Below are 25,404 nucleotides of genomic sequence, written 5' to 3'. Positions count from 1 at the left end.
GTGAGGCAACCAGGATTTGGCCCTTTATATTTTGTGATGTTAACAAAAACAGAATTTGGACATTTAAGGGATGATTTTTAGAGGTGCTCAGTAACTCAAAGCTCCCATTGGCCTAAAAGCTCAGCTCCTCTGAAAATCTACCCCTTGCTGTGCTGGAAGACTTATTTTATTGTTGACACTAATTTACACTTTGATTTTTGCAGCTTCTTTCAGGCAGTACAAGCATAAAGTAAAGACAGTGATATAATCCAGTACTTGCATTGGTTGCAACAGAGATAAATTCCATTAAATAGTCAAAATGAAATACAAATTTACAAATCAAAAAAGTAGTTAGGAACTCCATTGTGCTTATAACTGCACATTTGATTCAGTGCATACTAATACTCAATTAACATTATAAAAAACCCAAGGTTAAAAATATAATTAATGTAACTATAGCTTAGTTATAATTAAAGTAATTAGAGTGATATATAGTGTTACAGCAGCCATCTCAGGTATTATATTGATGCACATTTATTCTACTTTTGAAGTAAAGCTATTTGAATTACATTTTTAATTATTTATCAAGCTGAATATCATAACCATGAAAACAGCCCAGTTCTGGTTGAAAAGAAATACCGTAGTTTCCCCTCTTTGAAGAGGTACCCTCTGGCCTTATGAACTTCTAATCCAAGATTTTAGATAAAAAATGACCTCTCGTTCAAATATGAATGGGAGTTGCTGTAACAGAGAATCTCTCTATACACTGGAATTCATGGGAGAGAAATTAAATCAGTCCTATTAGGAGAAGTGTCAAATGTTAATTACTTTATTCACTGGTTTCAATGGGACATCTTGTGCCCATCTGATCTAATCCTTGTCAACAGAACCCCAATTCAGCAAACCACTTAAACACAGGCTTTGCCTTAAGCACAGGCTTAAATTCATGACTATTCCACAAAGCACTCAAACACAAGTATGTGCTGAGAATTAAGCTTAAGTAGCAGTGAAGTGAGAGCCAAAGAACCTGTCAAGTTCTCTTATGCTGGTCTGTGGCTAATACTTGAAAGTGCTTTGACATCCTCCTGAGGGATCTTTATCTAGCCCTCTTCAGTGGCAGGGGCTGTGTGTCATACAGAGCCCTTGAAGGCAGTTGGGGCAAAGTAAAGAAGGATAACTGAGGTGGGGGGGAAAAGGCAACTACCCAACATAACTAAGAAAATGGTACAGACATATAGTGCCTATTTGTGTGGCATGGTAGTGATATTTAGTTTCTAACAGCGACATCTGTTAGAATGTGAGCACTATGGTCTCCTTTCTTTTTCTATTTAGATATTCTAGGTAAGTGTGTGTTTTTAAGAGTACATTAGACACAATCTTATTCCTTACCGCATGAAAGCCCAATATCATATTACTGAAAACTGATGGCTATGATATACAGATATCATTCAAAAACGGGATAGGTGGTCAGATTTTCCTAACGTTTTTAAAGTGTCATTATTTATAATATAGGTAAAGACATTTGGGTTTTTTTTAATAAGATATTTATTCTGATTGTGTCCTGTATTTCCCCTTTAATTCCCATTGACAGAGGTCAGAAATATTATAGTATTCCATTGTCCTGGTGTTTTCAGAGTGACTGCTTGTGATATTGTTCCTGGGCTTGGGTTAGTATTAGGTTTCAAATAACTCTAACTGGGAGGCTCTACCTGTATTAAAAAATAATTGATACAATTTGGATGACTGTGTCACTGAACTATGCCAGTGCTAATGAGGAGCATACAATATGAAAAGGTAAAACTGTTTTTAATTAGTACATTTCTATTACTGTGTCATGTTTGCTTGTAATTACTGCTAATTTTGTATTATTTCTCTTTCTGGAGCATTTTTATTAGAGTGGTTAATTACAGCTAAAACATGGTAGTAAAACCTTATTATTTACATGGAGTCTTCACGTCTGAGGAGGAATACTAAAATAAAAAATGCAATTCTTTGGTGGACTGATTGTGTGCCTTGGACACAATACATGTGTTTCAGTAGGAAATTCAAGAAGGCCTATCACAGTAAATGCACAGGGACCACTTGAAATACACATCTACTTTGGGCTGCATTAAAGAAATAGTATAGTAATAAATATTATGGGACAAATACATCCCTGAGAAGATGCTATTGAAGACCATGGAATTTCAGGAGAGATTAATTTGGCCCTATTTACCTAAAAACAAATGACTGCTCTGTGGTATCAATAACTCCTTGTATTATTAACTCTGAATGACATTTTAAAATATTATTTACTTTCTACTTTTTAAAACATTTTGCCCAACTTTAATAGTGAAATTCTAGAGGTCAGTTTTCTCTTTGGTTCTCATGTGTTAAACAGTGCTTTTGGTTTGGGGCTTCCAACACTTAAAAAATGATTTTCAATGCCCCCCCCTTTTTTTTTAATACATGAAAAATACTTCCTTTCACATTCAGTTATTTTCAAATCCAATCTTGTCTTTAAAAAAAAAAACAACAACAAATTTTAAGATCAAGATTTCCAAATGTGCCTATTGTTTTTGGGTGCCCAACGTGAGATACATTAAAGGGGCTTTATTTTCAGAGGATGAGTATGAGGCACTTTCTGAAAATAAAGCCCCTTTAAGGTGACTCAAGTGAGCTACTCCAAAATAGAGGCACCCAAAATCACCAGGTACTTTGGAAAATCTTGTCTTAAATTTCTGGGCCTAAACAATTGACCTTTGGTATAAAAGATGGCAGGTCAAATTCAATCCTAGTGTTACAATGACTTTAATGGAATTACTCCAGGGGTGCATTTGGTCATTTCTGACTTTCCTTATTTCAATGTGCATGAATATATTGCAATGTAAAGGCATGTAGGAAAATATTTAATTGTTCAAATGCCATTTGAGCTGCTTTGGGATTTTTTTCAAGTTATCTTTTGCTTTGAGTTGTATGAATTAGGTTATCAAATATCTAGACCAATAATTTAACATATACACCTCTACCCCAATATAACACTGTCCTTGGGAGCGAAAAAATCTTGCCACGTTATAGGTAGAACCGTGTTATATCGAACTTGCTTTGATCGGCCGGAGTGCGCAGCCCCGTGCCCGCCCCCCATCCCTAGAGCACTGCTTTACCGCGTTATATCCGAATTCGTGTTACATCGGGTCACATTCTATCAGGATAGAGGTGTATATAGCAGCCCAGGACAGAGAGAGAAAAGCAACATCTGACTGTGTAGGAAGGATTCAGCTTCTTTTTTCATGATGTACCCTATCAGTTGTGTACTGTATAGGTATTAACCATTAAAAGTAGCCCTTTGACCTGTTCTTCATGAGTTAAACCTTTGCTAGATGGTTGTGCTGAAACAGAGGTTTGTAGATCTTCCCAAGAAAATCTGGAGATACATGATGCGTGTTCATTTCAACCATCCCCACTGTGGGCTAGATTGTGTCTTTAAGCCACTGCGCCCATGTTGTCTATCAGTGGCTACTCCCAGTGGCATAGAACTTGAAAAGGCCAGCAGCCCGAACTACCACTGCTGCATTCCCACCCACAAATATAACTCTGCCGGCCTTGAGAGCGGAGTACAAGGCCAGAGCCCCACTCTGCTCTCTTCTGCAACAGGAATGCCTGGGCCTTGAACTGCCCTGTGGGTGGTGGTGGTGAGGGAGGAAAGGGAAAAGAGAAGGCTTTCTGCATGCACTCCAGCCTCCTCTTGTCCCCACACTGGCATGGCCCATATAACAGCCCAGGGACTATTCATGCACAAATAAAATGCAGACACTTTCCCCCATTTCTTTATACTTGGCACATTTATTCTCAATAAAGACCTTTAAACTTACAAGGAAAACAAGATTTCAGAAAGTTGCAGCTGACTTTCCTGATGTAGCAAAAGCTACTGAGTGCTTGTAGAGTCCTTAGAGGGTATCTTTCAGTGCACAGCAAATTGGTGAACTTTCAGTGTTGTTTTTGCTTCTAAATACTCACATAAATGTGGTAGCTAAAGAGCCGAGATTTGGTCATTGACATTCCATTTTCAATAAGTGTTAGCTGAAGTTGCAGTTCAGAAATATCCGGAACTGGGAAATGTTTATGACACTCCCCAAATAGAAAACAACTACCAAAATAACTAAAAATAACCTTCTGGTGGCATTTCTTGTTTAGTTTGGTGGTTTGGACTGGGGATGGAGTTCTATTCATGTTTTTTTTAAACTGGGTCAATTTGGTAATTACATAAAAAAGACTGAGATCAAGGAGAGAACCAAGTGAAACTAATGCAATACTCCACCACAGGCATTTGTGTCCATCTCCTCACTTTTCTGCATTAAATCTTAGCTCAAGTGATACACAGACCATGCCCCTCCCTCTCCCCCGCATCTTACTGGCCTTTCAATTTCCCCAACAATTCCAGCCGAACACATCCCGCATCAGTAATTACTAGAAGCAGTAGAGTGAAATGGCTGCCTGGGGAAATTCACATCCAGTGAAGGGAATATGGCTGGAGAAAAGGGAACGTGGCCACACTGCTGCTGTGCTCCAGCAATCCTAGCCTGTCAGATCATTCTCCCAAAGCTACTCTAAGTGGCTTCTTGGGAAATTATGAGTGCCTCGGGGCACCAGCCACCTTTGTAGGCCGCTACTGTGCACACACTCTCTCTCACCAGGCATGAGGATCAGACCCGAAGAGAGGAGAGTGTACATTTTTCAACTGACAACACTATGCAGGTCAGCTTGGCTTAGCAGTAGGTGCTAAAGCATGAAGGAAACAGCGAGGGAGAGGGAGAGCAAAAGTGCACAGTCATAAATCACTACTAATTTCCTCTTAACACTTGTTCTGGTATTATATCCACTCATTCCCCTAATACAATTTACAAGTGCCGTATCTCCGACTTATGGCTACAACTTGCTCATTACCACCTGCTTGTTCTAATATTGCAATTTTGAAGACAGAGAAATATAAACACATTTTATACATACAGGATTTCAGACTTTTACATTTAACCACTGGCATGTCACAGCTTATTCTCCTCTTTAAACTATAATGTCCTAATCTTTGCAATCACTCTCCATCTAAAATTGTTTCCACACTTTTATAGGGATTTTTGCATTTTTTTAACATTTATTTTTGGGTTGCCTTTTTTTTTAATTTAAACATTTTACATTTAATTTCTTGGGGTTGGGGGGGGCATTGCACATGAAAAGCACCAAAATCAAGGCAATAAGTAGTATACTCAAGGTTAACAAATCTATGTGAGGAGGAACAGTGTCCAATTGCTATGTAATACTCTTGCTCTTCCTGATCACCTCTACACTTGATTAATTGATGAATCTGGGGGGTTCCACTAAGCATTTAGAAATTAGCCCTCCTGAGTACTTCTTAGGAGCCTAACAGTGAAAATCTTTTGGTCTGGTATTGATTTATGGGGATGTGTATTTGTGTACCTGTAGAGTATGTGCTGACATTTCCTGCCTCCCACTGTATTGAAACAACCCATTCCCAACTTATTTAATCCTGTCTAGCAGTTCAGTTATGTTAAACTGCTTAACGCAGTCGGCTGTCTTTAAAAGCTTTGTTTTTGTTTGTTTTTTGGCACCATAGACTTTGTAATAATAACGCTGTCATAAACAGATAGTAGAAGTTAATAGAACAGAAGTACTTTATATCTCTTTTGACTGTAAAAGGTTAACAAGTTCAGTGAGCCTGGCTGTCACCTGACCAGAGAACCAATCAGGGGACAGGATACTTTTCAAATCTTGAGGGGAGGGAAGTTTTTTGTGTTGCTGTTAGTTTTTGGTGTGTTGTTCTCTCTGTGGTTTTGAGAGTGACCAGACGTGCAACCAGGTTCTCTCCAGTTCTCCGATATAGGTCTTATAAGTTCAGAATAGTGAGTACTAGGTAGATAAGGTGAGTTAGGTTTATGTTTGTTTCTTTTATTTGCAAATGTGCATTTGGCTGAAGGAGTTTAATTGTGCATTTGGCTGGAAGGAGTTCAAATTTGTATTTTGCTGAAAGGATTTTAATTGTACTTGTATACCTAGGCTGGGAGGGTATTCCCGTGTCTAAGCTGAAAACCCCTGTACCTAATCCATCTTAAATTTACAAAGATAATTTACTGTTTCTCTCTCTTTAATTAAAAGTTCTTCTTGTTAAGAACCGTGATTGTTTTATTCTGGAGAACCTAGGGAGACTGGGTCTGGATTCCTACCTGGGATTGGTGGGGAAAGGAGGGAAGGGGGAGGAAGGTAATCTTCTCTCTGTAAATAGGATTCTATTCTCTCTCCAGGAGAGAGTCGGGATGGGAGAGAGAGAAGGAGGGAGAATGTGAATTTTCCTCTCTGTTCTGAGATTCAAGGAGTTTGAATCACAGATCTTCCAGGGTAATCCAGGCAGGGTGAAGCCCTGGGAAGAGGCAACGGTGGGGGAAAGGGTTTACTTTCCTTGTGTTAAGATCCAGAGGGTCTGGGTCTTGGGGTTCCCCAGGCAAGGTTTTTTGGGGACCAGAGTGTACCAGGCACTGGAATTCCTGGTTGTGGCAGCGCTACAGGTTCTAAGCTGGTAATTAAGCTTAGAGGAATTCATGCTGGTACCCCATCCTTTGGACACTAAGGTTCAGAGTGGGAAATTATACCATGACAAATGTGGTGTGCGGTAAATTGTGAAAGAATACAAACCACTCCTTGGAATACCATATAAAGAGCTGTAAGCATGCTGAGGTTTTCCTAGGTTTGATCATAAGTCTTACCATCAAGTAACAGTATTCTGATTGAGCTCTATGCTATTTACCCTGTAGGAGTCCTGATAACAGCACGCCCCCCAGATGGGGTGATGTCTCCAGTCAGCATCTTAAATGTTGTACTTTTCCCAGCACCATTTGCTCCCAGGAGCCCGAAGCACTAACAGGAAGGAGAAAAAAGTAATAACTATCTTTACAGAAATACCACAACTAACATTAACCTTTCATCATGTTTTGTTTTTTTCATTCCTGGACTACTTGTACAGAGATCATACATGTGGGTGCGCAAATTTCAAAATCACCTAAGTGACATAGGAATGCATGTATCGGGGTACTGTGTTAGTCTATGTCCACAAAAACAACAAGGAGTCTGGTGGCACCTTAAAGACTAACAAGTTGGGCATAAGCTTTCGTGGGTAAAAAACTTCACTTCTTCAGATGCACTCACTCCATCCATCTGAAGAAGTGAGGTTTTTTACTCATGAAAGCTTACGACCAAATAAATCTGTCAGCCTTTAAGGTGCCGCCGGACTCCTTGTTGTTTTTATAGGAATACATATTTCATATTTATAACTATATCTATATCCACATACACACAACTTGCCTGGAATTTGGAGGGAGGCACGCAGGTTACAGGAGGACAGAGTTTTAAGGAGGCACCAAGAAGTTAGTCTGTATGTTCATGCTGGAATGCTAACTACATAGTTACAGCTTATCTGTAAATAGCTCTCTTAATAAAAAGAGTCAGTTTAGTTTTTACAAGCACTGAGTCTTTTCATGCTCTTGCCCAGCATGTGGAATATTAAACATTAACTGGTCAATATTGTGGATGGCAGTGTCTGAAATGTGCTAACCATGTGTGCAACAAACCCAGCCCTGAACAGTATGTGCTAATAGTAGGGAAGTACCCTCTGCCACCGATGTCATTCAGTTAAGCACTGCAACATGTACCCATTCTAGGACAGTGACTGCATTCTAGTGGTGTACATTATTTTACTTTAATACTATTTATAGCTATTTATATTTTCAGCTGTATTTTAATGAAGTTTTAAGTCTGATAAGTAGGCTTACATCAGAAATAAAAAACTTTGTGTTAGGCATTTTCTAGCAGCTGATCACTGATCGGTTAAAAACCACAGTGTCACATGCTGGCGTCTCACTTCCTCCAACTGGTTATTAGGAACCAGGAAATATGCTCCCCTTCCCTGACAGCATTTATTGAATAAAGGCAATAATTCCTCACCTGCATTTTTGGAAGTTAAATCGCCACATACCTCTTAAACTGGAAAAACTAGTAAACTTTCCTCTGACATCTTAAGGTTCTACAATGTTTAAAGATTCAGATTTAGGTTTAGGTTTATTCAAATATACTGGGACTGTTTCCAGAGGGCCATATCCTCATTGGTTTTAAACTCTTTCCTAACTCAGGCAAAACTCCTGTTTAAACTAATTAGAGTTTAGTCAAGGACATTCCAGAATTTAGTCCATGATTTGTGAATTGTTTAACTAGATATGCACAGTATTTTTATGCCTAAACAACACTTACTTCCATATAAAAGCAGGCTGAAAATCTATGTTGCTTTTTTACTTTTAGGTTACTCTAATCCACACAATATCTCAGTAAAAACAAGCCAAAAGAAACAATACTTTCTGATGCAATGAACACAACAACAACAAAAAAGAGACCAACCAAAAAGTAATATCAGTCACCAACAATTGCTGCTAAAATGTTAACAGTCTCCAGCAGTGCTTTCACTTCTGCCCAATATCATCGATTTCTCAGAAATTACTGCAATTGGAAGGCTTCTGCTAGCAACCACAGAGCTTTGATTTCAGACTTTCTGAACATGCCTGAACAATTGCCATGATTACACAATTTTATTTTTTTTTAAAAAAGAGGAGAAATGAAAAGGAAAAAATATAGAACCTTTTACCTCTCCCCTTGGTATCCCCAAGCTAATGTCTTTCACAGCAGTGTTCCTCTTGCTGAAATCTTGGTAACATTTCCTAAGATTGTACAGTAGAAGGATATCATTTTGAGTTCTTCCACCAAAGAGCCTCTTTCGTTCCACTTCTACATCCTCATCTTCTGAAGGATTGACTGTGCTGCTCATGGAACAGTGACTCCTAAGAAGGAAAGATCACAATAAATGGCAAATTACACACTGTCATTTCATGGACAATAAAAAGGAGCACTTTTCTGCTTATTAGAGATGCCACTGAAAATAACTTTTAGATTTGCAAATATTTTTGAGATTTCAGAAAAAAATTCAACCCAAATCAGAACAAAAAACTCAAAAATTTTAACAGAACTGGAATATATTTTGTTTTGAAGCCTGGGCTCCATTTACAGTTCATTAACATCAAATTGTTTTCATGCAACATTTCAATATTGGCAAGTTGGCAAATTGACAAAAATTGTTTTTTCAGAATTTTTCCAAGAAGTTCTACTTCTTATGCTCCATTAAGGTTCAGCCATTCAAATCTCAACAGGATCCAATGCTTCACAGCAATCCCTACAAATTTGCTCTTCAGTTCCCATTGATTCTGACAAACCTGGTCCATATTTCATATTTTTTTAAGTGGAAGGAAATAGCATACTATTCCGCAGGGGAAAATAGGGGTACTGAAGTTAGATTGAAATGTCATTTGAGCATGGAGATAAATCTGCTATACAATTTGAAAATACACCTGAACTGAGGGGGTGGAAAGAAGCAGTATTTGCAAAATGGGAGCTCAGGGAGTGAAATGCATCTAGGTAGGGGTGGTTTGTTTGTTTGTTTAGCCACAAATTTAAATGACTTTAAAAGCATGAGCTCACAATGAAACTTTTCTTAAGGAATACTTGCCACATTGTTTTATACCGTAGATATACACTAACGGAAAAACAGGGATGATGGGATTATAAGAGACCTAAGCCAAACAGGCATCTGCCTAGGGGACCCACAGAAAAACTCTTTGAGTCTTTTCTATTAAAATAAAGTTAAACTAAAGTTCTGACATTGGCCTCTCTATGAAAGAGATACTGCTGGAGAAGCCAGAAACGTGAGGTGGCTTTGCTAGAAACTTTGCAAGGGGCTCTTGTTGGAATTAGGTCAGCTTTGAAGAAAACACACATTGCCTGCTCTGCTCTGGGGTTCACACAAATAAGGAAAATGAATACTATATCACAGATGTTCTCCTCTTGAGCAAAAGCAGTTGAAGGTGAACAAAATGTGAGCATGAAGTGCACACTCCTTCTCTGGTCCAAAATGACAGTGCAAGTTGAAGGCTAAGGACCACAGAGATGACAGCCTCTAACCCTGGCATGTCCCAGCCCCTTCCCTCCATGTACAGCAGTATGTCAAGTCTAGTAGACTGTCATGGGCTCAGTGCCCTCTGTTGTTCTCTTTAATTCCACAGAGCAAGTCACAGAATGCAAAATGGGAAATAATGCTGCCTGAGGCATCAGTAATTCCCCACCATTTTATTGTGTCTAGGTGGTTTTGAAGAGCAGGAAACATGCAGAATATAGGTACTCCTTTGCTCTGCCCCACCATTCTTCCCATCAGGACAAGGGTCTACAGCAAGCTTTTGCATAGAAGGCAGTCTTCAGTGCGAGCAGGATCAAACTGAAGAAGCGTAAGTTGGTACAATTCACCATACTGCAAGATTGGACATACATAAGGCAGGGCCCAGTTATTAATGCTAAAATGTTTCACAGGAAAGCCAAGCTTTCAGAAGCATTTTGAAGGAGGAAGAGGAGGAGACTGCTTGTTCTCCAACATGATATTTCAGTACAATGGCACATGGGGAAAGAAGAACCCGGCAAGTAGATGTCAGAGATCAACAGTTTGTTACCAGCGCAGCTTTCTGGGAAAACCTGTCTCCTCCAGTGAAGGAATTAATATAAAAAAAGAGAAAATCTAAAATATTATAATATTGGCAAAATTCCTTCTAGATGCTACACCACACCTGCTATTAGAGCTAAGGACTTTCATAGCAAGCTGCTCATGGTTTAAAAGTAAATGAAATAACAACTGAATGAATTCTCCCATCTGGCTTCTTCAAAAACTTTTGAAGCTCTCTTTCCCAGCTTAGGTGACTAATAAAGATACAGAAACAGAAAGCCATAATGCATGGGCTCATTACAGTCAAATGGAATAATGATCAGATTGTCTTATCTTCTAGTTTTCAGAAGGATTTAATCTTCCTCTGTCTTTGGGAAATTAGTCAATGTACATGAAAGCAGAATATAAATGATACACACTACATACCTTGGTTTCTGGAGCAGGTCCCAATGCAGCAGAACTCTCAGGAGGAGAATAACCGTACCCTGCAGGGCCATTGCCAAAAAGATCCAACCCAGGAAATTCATCTCAAAAGGACTTACATAAGAATCGATTCCAAAGCTGCTTGTCAGGTCAAACTTGATCTGATTGTAGGAAAGTTCTAGTAAACCCTGACCCAAGCAGAATGGTGGGAAAACAACAAAGGCCCACTTGAGGATGTTGTAGATATTCTGCAAATTCTGTTAAAAAAAAAAAAAAAAAAAAAAAAAAAAAAGGAGTTGGTTGGGGTTGGGCAAAAGCAAGGAGGAGAAAATGTTGAATCTCATGGGGCTGGTCTACACCATGGGGGAAAATCGATCTTAGATACGCAACTTCAGCTACGTGAATAACGTAGCTGAAGTCGAAGTATCTAAGATCGAATTACTCACAGTCCTCAAGGCGCAGGATCGATGTCCGCGGCTCCCCCTGTCGACTCCGCAACTCCGTTTGGGTTGGTGGAGTTCTGGAATCGATATAAGCGCATTCGGGGATCGATATATCGCGTCTAGATGAGATGTGATATATTGATCCCCGAGCAATCGATTGATACCCGCCGATATGGCGGGTAGTGAAGATATAGCCTTAGAAATAGAAAATTAAGCAGACTTAAAGGCTATGAGATTTGTTCTATTCTCACTCCAGTTTGAACCTGTTGCAACTCCACTTACTTCAGTGGAGTATATTCTTATTTACACCAGTGCGAGATAAGAATCAGGCCCTGGACCATTTCAAAATTTTGAAACTTAAGTTCATATGCAATTCTAACCCACAGATGATTTTGGATACAGATGGTCTCTTATTCCTAAGTTTGTGTGGTGCCTCGTGCAATGGTTTTGGGTCCCTAGGTAGTGTCATAATACAAATAGCAATTGTTTCCCCATGAAACACTACCAAAAGCAACATTTTTAGGGATCTAGTATTCTTTAGATTCTTTTATATAAACAAATGTCTCTAGTTTTTCATGATAAAATTAAGAGTGAAATTCATGGTAGCATGACAATAAGTATTACCAAATGTGTGTTTAGGAGCAGTACCAGAACATATATAGTGCTTCAGCAATATATTATATACATTTTGCAACATGTAAGCACAATGGAATGATCAGGGTCAGTTTACTCATCATTCCTTTGCTCTTGCAGTTTTAAAATTTGAGTGCCATAAAAACCAAGCCACAACCCTAGTCAAATTTGTCTTCAAATGTGAACCCCAAACCTGAGCCAAAATTTAATCCAGATCTGTATTCAAACATCACTTCCTCAGCCTAGCCCATTTAGATATGTTTTGAAAAGTATGGAGTTTCCATCTCCTTCTCTCAATTCAAGTGCACAATTCCCATTGAGATTAATATTAAATGGAAGTTACATGCATGCACTGAGGGAATGTATTATTATTCACACAATACACTATATCTCCTTTAAACAACTGGCTTACCACTTATATCAATATTATTCAAACAAATTTTGCGACACACATTATCTATTCAGTGGACCTGAACAGCTTCTATTATGTGCAAATTATGAATTAAAGGTCTGGAAAATATTACAGTTTCAATTAAAGCTGTTTTTGCATTATTAGAGTGCAATTTTTATTTTTTTTAAACAAGTAAAGCTAAAATGACCTTTGGGTTTATAAAATGTTGTGGGGAACAATAACCTATAATGATTTGGAATAAAGAAAAAGTGAGATATTTCATTACAATTTAAACTCCAAGTGTTTGGCGTTGGAAAATACATTCCTATACACATCATTTATGGGAACTGGTGCTGAGGGTACATACTGACCTGTTCTTTGGAAACTGCAGCTAACAAATGAGGCAAGAGGGTCACCAGCATGGTACAAAGACCAAACACAAAGTTTAAGGAGATATAAGAAATGAAAGCTATGTCTGAACTTGAGAAGAATCTGGACATCAGATACATCCATGGTAAAGTTGCATATCTGAAACAAGTAAAAAAAAAAAATAGAACCACATCATAAATAATTTATGGTTTACTCCACCAGCTGACTTCTGAGCTCAGTATCCTTTGCATCACTGAAAAGACATAGAACAGCAACTCATTGATTTTACAATTAATAACTTCTTTCCAAATCCTTCAGCCTCACCGGTGGAAACACTTGCCTGTCTGGCTCACCATACTTTCCTATATTTCACATACATATGTACTGCTATGTGAGGACCAGCTGTAACTTGTTCTTTTCCATTTATTAACCTCATATCTTTTCTTTCCTGGCTCCAGGAAGCTCACCACCTTGATTTCTGAACAGTTGTAAAACCAAGCCATTTTATACACTTCAGCTACAATGAGACACAGTAAAAAGAAACTTGTTTAACAGTAAACTTTGGTCACACAGCTGTCATCTGTTCTTATAGATTTCACCGGAAAAAAAAAAATTATAGCATGCTGGAATTGCAAGTAAGAGCTGTGAAAACAATGTCCAAGTGATAGTTTATACCTGCTACAGACAGCACATTAGCACTCTGAATTATCTATGATGGACAACTGTTTAGCATAGTGGTTACCGCTAAAACATCAACATTAACTCACAGTTCCCACACAGTAGTATCTGAGATATGGCAAAATAGCCCTGACTGCTAAAAGTTGAGTAATATTTAGGTGACTAAAGAAAGAATAGGCAGAGATATGTTGCCCAGTCAGATCATCTGGTGCACAAAAGAGCACAAATGTCAGCTCTTGACAAACAAGAGTGAGATGTACCCACAGAACATTACCCGTAAGTGTAGTCCAGGGCAGTCACTTGAACATGAACACTGTGCAAAGAACAGCATATAGGAGTAAAAAAATGCAAAGCAGGACATGCTTACCAGAACTATTGGGCAGGACTGCATATACAACATGAGCAGCTCACACACCAAAAATGAAATTATTCATGTCTCTTTGAAAAACTAAGGTCTTATTGAAACACAAGCTATTGAGCTCACTCCAGGAGTCACTCGGTGAAACACTATAAAACTGGGTGTTCTGCAGGACATCAGATTAAAGTAAACAACAACAGATTTTAAAGCCAGAGGAAACCATAGTATTTTGCACTTTTATGGCACCTTCCTTGTGAGGATCCCAAAACACTTTACAAATTTCAGTGAATTAAGCCTCCCCATTCCCCTTGTTAAGTTGCAGGTGCTATTATCCCCAGTTTACAGGCACAGAGAGATTAAGTGATTTGCTCAAGGTCTCCAAGGAAGTTTGTGGCAGAGTTTAGACTAGAACTTTTATTTCCAAGTTTCCAGTTCCATGCCTTAACCATCTTTCCTCCCCTTTGTGCTGAAATCACTACTTTGAATTTTATTGAGTTAAACTAGTGTAAATACAGAATAACTCCATTGAAGACAATGGAGTTCAACGGCTTAAGAGGAGTTACATCAGTATTAATGAGACGAGAATTTAACCTAAAGGTATTTTGCGTGACTAAGAACCAAGAATATAAAAATTTAGCTTTAAAATTGCCTGGCAGATCACATAAAGCCCATACCAGTCTCATATTCTATTTTCTTGCCTTCCCCTCCTGCAAAAGTGAGTTTAAAGCACCACATATATCATGAGATACTTTGAATTGAGGACAGGTCATTTTGGACAGATGTGAATAAAAGGTAGTGCCATACAACATTTCTGCTACCAGACAGGAAAAAAATAATAAGGATGGAGAAGCTGTGTCATGAATTCTGGATATTTTAAAAAATGTCAGTAACCCAACTTGAATTAAGACACCTGGAAGATGAATTTTTTTAAGCAAAATGCTTTCAGTAATGTTAAGCTTCTGTCACATAACTGGGTCATTAAGGATTTTTTTCTTTATTTTAGGTTGGACAAAGTCTGATAAAATGCCTTTTCAAGATCAAAAATTGTTACTGAAAAATTTAAAGGGAAAAAATGTGACATGGAATATACATATGAGGAAATTGTGGGAAACATTTATGGCGGTGGGGGCAAGAGGAAAGAGTCACAAAAGTACTTCACTAAATGGACTGTGTGTTTGGAGCCAGGAAGGGGTGGTGTGTGAAGAAGGTCTAGTACAAATAAATATATGCATTTGTATGTCACGCAGCATTTCCTGGAGTCTTGTTAAATTTACTGAAGGTTTGATTGGCACACAATTTTTAAGATCCACTGATACAGGAATTGATCCTGCACCACTGAAGTCAATGAAAGTTACATCACTGACTTCAACTAGAGCTGGATCAGGCCTACACAGTACAAGAAGGTTTATCCTTAATGGCTTGAACTCCACTCTGCTTTTGTAGAAGCTCAAGCTCTCTAATTAATAGTCACATGTTCTGAAGTAACTTCAACCATAACTTGGCTAAAATAACAAAAATAATGTTAGCACTAATACCTTGTAACAGCATCATACTCATAGGACTGATTCAAAGCCCACTGAACACAGTAGAAGTCATTCCACTAGCTTCAGTGGACACTAAATCAGGCTTGTACTTGTTTCCGGTCCGTTGGTGTGAGGAGAGAGGCTAGAATTTATGTGGTTCTTCATTCATATATTATGGTCAACAGCAGGAATAAAAAAGGATTCAACATTTATATAGATAATAAGGACACAGTTATGTTAGGTAAGATAAACATTTACAAGGGATGTATCTCCCCATGAATAAACCAACCATCAACTGCTTGGGGTAAGGAAGAAACCTCCTTACTGGGCAGCATATTCCATAATTCTTTATCTTACACTTTCCTCTCAGTCACCCTGCTGGAAACAGGGTATAGGATTAGATGAACCATTGGTCTGATCTAGTATGGTGATTCCTATTTGCTTATTATAAAGCAAATACCAAGCTATTTTACCTGTAAAAAATTGACTTTGGAAAATTAGCTGAAGCAGGCCTAAGTAAGTGTTTTCCCATCTCATAATATTTGTTGGAGGTATATCCTCAACCAGTTTGGAACTCAAACTTGGTCAACTTTCTCACATCAATGAATATAAAAAAAGACAGTTTCAGCTCTTAGTGATATTCTGCAATCCAGCCACTGAAATTCAAGCCTGGCGACGCTATTATTTTTGGCACCTAGATGAGTCCTTTAGTGTGAACACACAATCAATTTCTAACAGTAAAAGATTGTTGTACAGCTTGAGTGTCTTCTTGAGACATTTTTAGTACTACCTCCCTTCCATTTCCCCTATGGCATATTCAGCCTCATGCTGCAGCTTGTTCTCTCATTATCCATTGCAGCCTCATAATCATCTGCAAAGACAGAAAATCATGCACCCAGCAGCAGGTGCATACCAAGCCTAAGGATTTCTGTTTGTAAGAAACAAGCCATAATTCTAGAGCAGCATCTCCAATCACATACCCAAAAAGTATCAGCAGGAGAGCTGTGGCTGCCAAGTTTTCTCGGAAAGTGAAGGCTGATAACTGGAAGGCAGCAACAACACCGATAGACAGGCTGACTGGAACCAGGTAAAACAGCTAGAAAGAGAAGGAAAACAGAAACATTACAGGAAAGCATCTCATAGTGGTCTTATCCAATGAACACAGAAGTGTTTTTGGAATTGGTAGCAACTCTATTTTACATAGCGTACTAGAAATATGTAGGCAGTGGAGTTCTGCGATCTTGTACTCAGTAGTTTCACCATGGAGTACTGTCCTGCTCAAAAACCCTGCGAAAATACAATCCAAGTATATACATTTACCTTTGTTCCAATCCAACAATCTTAATTTAAGAAGCTAGCTCCTGTATGTAATAGATCCATGTGGGACTGCTGCTCCAATGCTCCCAAATTATATTGCACACATGTAGTATGGGCAGCAGCAGCACAACAACCATTAGGGTTTCACTGAACAATTCAGCAACAGCAGAGCACTGAGTGACAGTTTCAGCCTGACTTTAATGAATGAGAACATATGCAGGTGAAGCATCACCTAAGATTTTTAACAGAAACTGATACTGTTTGCATTTACACACACCAGTAACATACACCTAGACAATAAAGAATCTAGCCTCTCCTTGATAACTGGTTTGTTAATGGGAGATAGAAACATGTAGTATAGGAATGACAGTTGTCCAAAGGATCAGGCACAGGACAGATTCTTCTCTCAGTTCTTGGGTTCTTATCCCAGTTCTACCAATGACCTGATGTGTGACCTTGGTAAATCACTTCACCTCTCTGGGCTGCTGCTTATCTCCCCATGATTTGCCTCTTCTGTCAATTTTAAATGTAAGCTCTTGGAGGCAAGAACTGTCTCGGACTCAGACTCTAAGGTCAGAAGGGACCATCATGATCATCTAGTCTGACCTTCTGCACATTGCAGGCCACAGAACCTCACCCACTCACTCCTGAAATAAGTCCTCTAACCTCTGGCCGAGTTACTAAAATCCTCAAATAATTATTTAAAGATTTAAAGTTACAGAGAATCCACCATTTACTCTAGTTTAAACCATCAAGTGACCTGTGCCTCAAGCTGCAAATGAAGGTGAAAAACCCTCACTGTCTCTGCCAATCTGACCTGGAGGAAAATTCCTTCCCAATCCCAGCTATGGTGATCAGTTATACGGTGAGTATGTCAGCAAGACCCACCAGCCAAATACCTGGGAAAGAACTCTCTGTAGTAACTCAGTGCCTTTCCCACCTAGTGCCCCATCTCAAGGCATTGGGAATCTATGCTACTTGTAGTCACAGATGGGCCACATGCCATTGTAGGCAGTCTCATCATACCAGCCACTTAATAAACTTATCAGGCTCAGTCTTGAAACAACTTGGGTTTTTTTGCTCCACTGCTACCCTTGGAAGGCTGTTCTAGAACTTTACTCCTTTGATAGTCAGAAACCTCCATCTAATTCAAGCCTAAACTTGTTGATGGCCAGTTTATATGCATTTTTTCTTGTGCCAACACGGGTCCTTAACTTCAATAACTCCCTTTCTGGTATTTCTCCCTCAGATGTATTTTTAGAGAGCAATCATAACTCCCCTCACCCTTCATTAGCATAGGATAAATAAGGCAAGATCCTTGAGTCTCCTCTTGTAAGGTTGATTTTCCATTCCTCTAATCATCCTAGTAGCCCATCTCTGCATCAGCTCCAGTTTGCATTAATCTTTTTTTAAATATGGGAGACCAGAATTGCACACAGTATTCCAGATAAGGTCTCAGCAGTGCCTTCTGAAATGATACTAACATTTCCCTGTCTCTACTGGAAATACCTCACTTGATGCAACCTATTCATTAATCTTTTTTCACAGCTGCATCACACTGGCAGCTCATAGTCATCCTGTGATCAACCAATACACCCAGGGTTTTCTCCTCCTGTGTCACTTCAAATTGATAAGTCCCCATCTTATAAAATAAATTCTTCTTGTTAGTCCCTACGGGCACGAACTCGCACTATTACATTTCATCCCATTTCTATTAGTCTGGTTTACAAAACCATCCTAATCATCTTGTATGATACTCCGATCTTCCTCCATATTAGCAATACCTCCGAACTCCGTGTCATCCACATTAGCACATTTCCATTTTTTGTGCCAAGGTCAGTAATAATAATTGCCCCCAAGACCAATCCTTGAGGAACTCCACTAGTAACCTCCCTCCAGCCTGATAGTTCATCGGCAGTATGACCTGCTGTAGTCTCCCCTTTAACCAAATCCTTATCCTTTCAATTCTCATATCAATCCACTTCTTCTCCAATTTAACTTATAATTTCCCATGAGAAAATGTATCAGATGCCTTACTGAAATCCCAGTAGATGAGATCCACTGCATTTCCTTATCCTTAACATTATTTTATCCCAGTTAGTGTTTACCTCTATGTCCTTGACTTCTTTTCCTTTCAAAATTGTTCAAAAACCTTGCATACAATTGAGGTCAAACTAATAGGCCTATAGTTTCCCAGATCACTTCTTCCCCCTCCCCTACTTTCTTAAAAATAAATACTATGTTAGCATTTCTTCAGTTGGAGCATACAACCTCTGAGTTTACAGATTCATTAAAAATCCTTGTTATTGGGCTTGCAATTTCATGTGCTATCGCTTTAATATTCCTGGATGGAGATTATCCCCCATCCTCCCCTTCCTCCCTCCCTCCCCATTTAGTCCCAATAAGCAGTTTGAGTTTGACTTCTACCTTGGGTGTGGCAATTTCCATAAACTCACTCCAATTATTCACATTGCCACTACCCCCAAACTCTTCATTACCCTTATTCAAAACTGAGGCAAAGTATTTGTTTAAATGTTGGACCACGTCTAGATTATCTTTAATCTCCACCCCAACCTCAGTGCTTAGCAGTCCCACTTTCTGTTTATATGGCTATTGAACCTTTTACTATTGGTTTTCATTTCCTTTACAAGGTCCGATTCTGCTTGGTTTTCCACAATTCTCACTTTATCCCTACACCTTCTGACCTCCAGGAGGTAGCTTTCCTTGCTGGTCCTTCCCATCTTCCATTCCTTCTAGGCTTTCTGCTTTCTCTTAATCACCTGTTTGAGATTCTTGCTCATCCAGCTTGGTCTGCAACCCTTCCCTACAATTTTTCCCCACTTGCTTTGCAGATTTTAGATACTTTAAGTCAAAGTTGTAGAAACTAACTCCACACCTTGTATGCGTGTATCTGAGTTAGGAAGTTCTCTGCATATGAATCCATATATTCTATTATTTACTATATACTATTTCATCCTGCTTGCAGTGCACATGTTATTCAAGCAGCTGATCAATTTTTAGCCCCTGTGAAAGGACCACACAGTATGTTTATGTTGACATTAGGGCTGGAGCACTGTATAAGTAAGTTTGGGTGAGTGTGTTCATTAATACTACCTGTTTTCAGTTGCTCATAACTTTCAGAAACTTTCACTTATTACTCTGAAAATTTCCCAGGCTGGTAACTGCCCAAAAGTGAATTAAGGAAAAAAATCACTCACACTCACACACACACACACCCCTTTCTCCCACTTCCACAACTATTATAAATAGTTTTATGCAACAGTGTTCCACAAATGCAATTTTCAGCTATGCAGGGACCCTAGAATACTTCAGTGTGAACACTGAGTGGAACAAGATGTTGTTTAAAGAGCTCCAGTCCATGGATTTTTTCACTAGGGATTTTCAGAAAAATATTACTTTAAGTAGATGTGATGGTTTTTCAGGTAAGGATTGAAACATCCTTGTCAATGTTGAGGTTGCACATACAATCTTAATTTTGCCCTCTTTTTGTGTATGGTTTATGACACAACGTTAATTTAGATTGGGCCCAGAGCAACACCATTTTTCATAATATTTTTACATATTACATTTTTCTTATTATTGAAGATATTAATGGAAATATTAATTCAATTAATGAACATATTAAGAACAGCTAGATTATCATGGAATAATGGGATCATAAATCAAATATTAAAATTTATCACAAATCTAAGGAAGATTATCTAATTAATGACATATGACATGATCTGAAACTCTTACAAAGCCTGGGAGGAGTCCACGTTTGACTTTTCATATATTCATGCATTCAGAATCTCTAACTTACCTGCAGTATGATTAGCATTTAAGCAGTGCCTGTTCTTTTCCAGCCCAGGACACATCATCCAGAATACGTGACAACACTTTGAAAGCAACGGACTGACAAAACTAACAAGGAGCTGACTTTGCTGCACAGTCAAATACAAGGAGAAGCTGTGCCCTCACTATGAGGGAATAAGCTCTCAGTCAACACCCTTATTTGAAATGAGAGCAAAGGGAATACAGAAATTTACTGGCTAAATAAAAGGCTTTTTGTGTAAATGTTCTCTTATTTCAAGTTTGCTCAAGTGTGAAAGTCCCATTTTAGAACACGGATAGGTGAAGCTCTAGTGTTTCAGATTCAGAAGAGTTTGAGAGAGAACCACAAATGTTCTAAAAATCTGTGTCCCAAGAATAACTTTTGGTGTTTTCGGTGCTTTCAATTGCCTTGTGCTAGAACTGGATTGCATTCTAAGTCCTTCTTTCCCTGAACTAAGCATAAGGAGTACTGCAGAAGTGTGCTCCTCCCTTGTTATACAGATTGGCTGGAGTGCTTTGAGGTGAAGCTGCCGGATACTTGAATTGGCATCAATTTGTTCCAGAGGCAGTAGAACCCAGTCTCACAAGCCAGAAAAATCTCCTCTTTGGGAAAAAAAACCCACTAAAATAATTAAACAGAGTACACATATATACACAGTGATTTTACCGAGTTCTTCTGGGAGAAGGGAATTCATCTTCAGCATGCCAGGGAGTCGGGGTCTCTGCTTTGGCTCTGAATAGGTCAGTGTTGCATGGTCTGTTTGTGGATGGATTACAGAATCCATTATTATATTGCTCTATCAGTGACTGTGAATAAGTTGCACTGTAGACTGGCTGCAAGCTGGAATGGTGAATTCTATTCCCTCACCCCGATTAGCTCCCTGCACAAAGACTAATTTCTCACATTTTGTAGTGGAGCCATGAGTTCCAACCACAGTAATGATTTAACTGTATGGGTTAAATCCTACTTTCCAAAAGTCATTTCCTACTCATGCATGTTTTGGTGTCTTTGCACTTGATAAGTAAGGAACTAATTGGGAGAGATTTAGAAGACAATAATGTTCTTGATATTTTCAAAGAATGAAAAGATTTTCATATTTTTCTGTGCACTGACCGCAGATGAAGAATGTTAGTTCGTAGGAGACTGAATTAATGTTGCTAATAATCTAACCTAGCTGCCTGAGCACTGAAATGTTTAGTGGAACTCTGTTTGCAAGATAGAGATTTTACCTGTATGTCTGCATCTGAGTTAGGAAGTTCTCTGCATATGAATCCATAAATTCTATTATTTACTATATACATCACTCACAATGGAGAGTGTAGTTTACAAGTCCACTTTGGAAAACACAGAGAACACAATCCCTGCCTGGTGGAGTTTTATATTACAGTGGAAAAGCATGAATGGGTATAATATAGTGGATACATACAGAATAGATGTTTTAACATGTAACAATCAAACAGGGTGTTACCCTAAACATTTCTAACAACAGAATTCCACTGTATTAAAAATGTATTTTATTATGAACACAACTCTTCCACTAGTCTGAGTCCACCCAAAAAACCCATTCAGAAATATACCTGCAGCCATGCAGAGACATGTGTTGCCTTACACAGTACATACCATATCATATAGGAAGTTAGCAAGCCAGTAGGTCTTGTAGCCAAGTCCAGCTATGTGCTGCAGCCGCTTTGTACCGGACACTCTGTCTTTCACTACTGAGCTTCCAATGGATGCCGTAAGGATAGAAAAACCCAACATGATACACAGCGCCACTCCACACTGTCGAACATTCTCCATTCTGGGGTTCAAAACAAAATGGTACCATTAAAACAAAGGCAGGCAAATATTTTCAAGTCCCATTTATTACCAAAACAATTGCTCCTTATCTTGATAAATATGAGATTAGTAGTATTATGCACATATAGACACATCCACAATACAAGTATGGATATAGAGATGTTAGTATCTCTTAGTAAATATTAACCTTTTTAGTTCTTTTCTTTCTATATACTTGATTCATTTATACCTTAACTATTCTTTAGAATCGTTAGGATATTAACAAAGGGTATGTTGATTTCTAAGGCTCAGAACAATGGTCCTTGACTGATAAGTAACCCTACTCAGGAATTCTGTGCTGTATCTTATAATCCATGGCATCTCTATGTCAATAGAACTCTTGATAGTCTGAGAAACAATCCCCTTAACATACATACATATTTGTAAATTGCTTTCATAATCATATATAAACCTGCAAAACTGATAAGAGATTATTGTTGCAGCAGATGTTTCCTTTAGAGAATCAACTGGGAAGAATGATTATGGGGGAAGAAAGACTCCACTGAAAGATATTATCTTGAAGAATTGTTGGTCCTCTCAGCTGTAAATAATTATACCTTCACACATAAATCAGGTAAACTGAGAATACAAAGAAATGACATCAGAACATATGGTTGGGTTTTTTTGGCAAAGACAGTGTCTGCTTGAAAACCCTATAAAATGACATTGATGCTGGAATTTAGTTGAGGTATAAAACTGCATCCCTCCAGTTAGAGTGAAGAAGAGAGACAGACACAGATCTTGATCTTACAACACAAGTGTGCTAAAGTATCTATTTTTTTCTGTATTCTGTACTATTCTGAATTGAATGCTGTACTAATCTCTGATTGATAATCTTTGATTAAATGATTCCAGTTGAGCCTCTTCTTTGACAATTTTGAATCATCATTAACTCAGACTCTCAACAGAGAGAACATACAGATGCATTTTGAACCCAAAACTGCATGTACATGCTGCGCTCATCAAGCCAATCAGAGAATAGGAACAAGACAATGCAACTTCTTTAACTAACTGATGCACACATTTCAGGGTTTGAATATTTACAGTGAACACTTTGCAAGATTTTCCCTCTTCACAGAGGATGAACATCTTCATGTAGAAACTCAATCATTCCAAATTATGAACACCTTTGATAATTTTATGTCCTGATTTCAAACTTTGTGAACAGAAAACAGATGAAGTTCAAAAATAAGTTATACAATATTATTTTTTCTCTCCAAACTAATATATGTCTGATACACTCTTGCACTATATATTGGCAGTGGACATACATAGCTAAATGGACTTGTGTATCGCCAAATTTCTGCCTATAATATACATGTGTTTTAATCTGCAACATTCATTATTCGGCCATTGGAGCTTTTCTTTTTATTTGATGAACAGTTTACTTACATTTTGTCCTCATCTAGCAAGGCTCCTCCATATGGATGGCTATAGAGCGTGATTCCTGTGAAGGGAAATTAAAAAAAACCCACATCAATGCTACAAGCTCTAGAATTAACAGATACTGAAATTTATATTAAAAATCATTACCTTTGGGGGAAAAACAGATATTTATGAAACTTGTCAAACTTTCTTTGTGATTTTCAATTTACAAAGTTGTTTCGGAACTTGTTTTGCGAACAGAGTGCAGAGGTGGCAGAGTTTATGATAATGAGCAATAGAATAAGAAAGAGCAACAGAGAGGAATAGAGAATGATGCAAAATGAGAAGGAGAGGAAACAAAAGAAAGATTACTTTATTTTGAATATTCTCACTTTGGTGAGTAGGCATTACTTCATATCTCAATGGGCCATTAACATGGAGGATTGGTGTTAGCAGCAGGGCTGGTGTAAGGATGTTTCGCGCCCTAGGCAAAACTTCCACCTTGTGCCCTCCCCGCCCACCCCGTGCCCCTGCCCTGAGGTGCACTCCCCCACGGCAGCTCCCCACCCCCAACTCTCCGCCCTGAGGCACCTCCTCCCCCACCCCAGCTCACCCCTGCTCCATCTCCACCCCGAGCACGCCGTCGCTGCTTCACTTCTCCCACCTCCCAGGCTTGCGGGGCCAATCAGTTTAGGCGCCACAAGCCTAGGAGGCGGGAGAAGTGAAGCAGCTACAGCGTGCTCGGGGAGGAGGCAGGGCAGGGGTGAGCTGGGGTGGGGAGTTCCCCTGCGTGCGGCCCCTCCCCCTTACTTGCTGCAGGTGGCCCTCCCCGCTCTCCCCTGCCCCAGCTCCCTCCGCCTAAATGCCGGCAGCGACCGGGGTGGCCGAAGATCCAGACGCCATTGTTGCTGCTGAAGAAAATGGCGCCCCCCAAATCCTAGGTCACCTAAATGGTTGCACCAGCCCTGGTTAGCAGCTACGCAGTTAAGTCTCCGACTGTGCACATTGACCCTATGCTGTGAAATTCTCAGCCAATCTGTGATCTAGACAATGGGAACTGATGATGCTCAGGACTCAAGTGTTGACCTCTTGCAGGACCAGGGATTAAGGCTACAAACTGGCCCTTTGATTTCTGAATTCCAGTTACACAAGGATGTTATATTTGGCAAATATATCATATATTGACCTAATATAACTAACCAATGATGGATGGGGGAGTTTACTTCTCTGTATGGGCTTGATCCTGAAAAGTGTTTGAGAGACATTGTCAAATTAGAAATTATCTTCTGCAGAAAAATTGTTGATTTCACAGGAGTTATGTATGGGGGAAAATGTAGACCAGTATCCTACATTAACATTTATCTGATTGTATTATTTTTATTTTTTTAATATTTTATTGTTTTAATCATCTATTTTTCACCTTGAAAGTTTATTTCAAAAACTGAAGGCAGTTTTCAGTGTCAGACAATTCTCTTTTTGCTCTTTTTGTTGAAGTGGGGGTGGGGGGCCGATTTTCTTCTTGGAGGAAATCCACATTTTGCTCAAGATGAGATTTTTACTATTTTCACGCATAATTTAAAAACAGCTTTCACATCAACTATTAATTGGACTTGCTGTCTTTACATTTAGGCCATAATAAACCCGCTTCTCTGTCCTACAAGACAATAATCTGATTCCTCAG

The 25,404-nt window shown here is 38.9% G+C and overlaps 1 protein-coding gene across 1 annotated transcript in view; it reads right to left on the bottom strand.

The window, feature by feature from the left end:
* The window catches only part of ABCA13 (ATP binding cassette subfamily A member 13), a 284,724-nt gene that overhangs the window by 52,443 nt on the left and 206,877 nt on the right, over positions 1 to 25,404 (bottom strand). Inside the window, 7 exon segments of the mRNA XM_032792446.2 lie at positions 6,773 to 6,882; positions 8,657 to 8,849; positions 10,979 to 11,232; positions 12,814 to 12,970; positions 16,351 to 16,466; positions 22,143 to 22,320; positions 23,751 to 23,805. Coding sequence (XP_032648337.1) covers positions 6,773 to 6,882; positions 8,657 to 8,849; positions 10,979 to 11,232; positions 12,814 to 12,970; positions 16,351 to 16,466; positions 22,143 to 22,320; positions 23,751 to 23,805 — 1,063 coding nt within the window.

This window comes from Chelonoidis abingdonii, chromosome 2 (assembly GCF_003597395.2).
Source record: "Chelonoidis abingdonii isolate Lonesome George chromosome 2, CheloAbing_2.0, whole genome shotgun sequence".
Taxonomy (NCBI): domain Eukaryota; kingdom Metazoa; phylum Chordata; order Testudines; family Testudinidae; genus Chelonoidis; species Chelonoidis abingdonii.
Note: the sequence above shows the minus strand (reverse complement) of the source record. Positions and strands in the feature narration are given on the sequence as shown.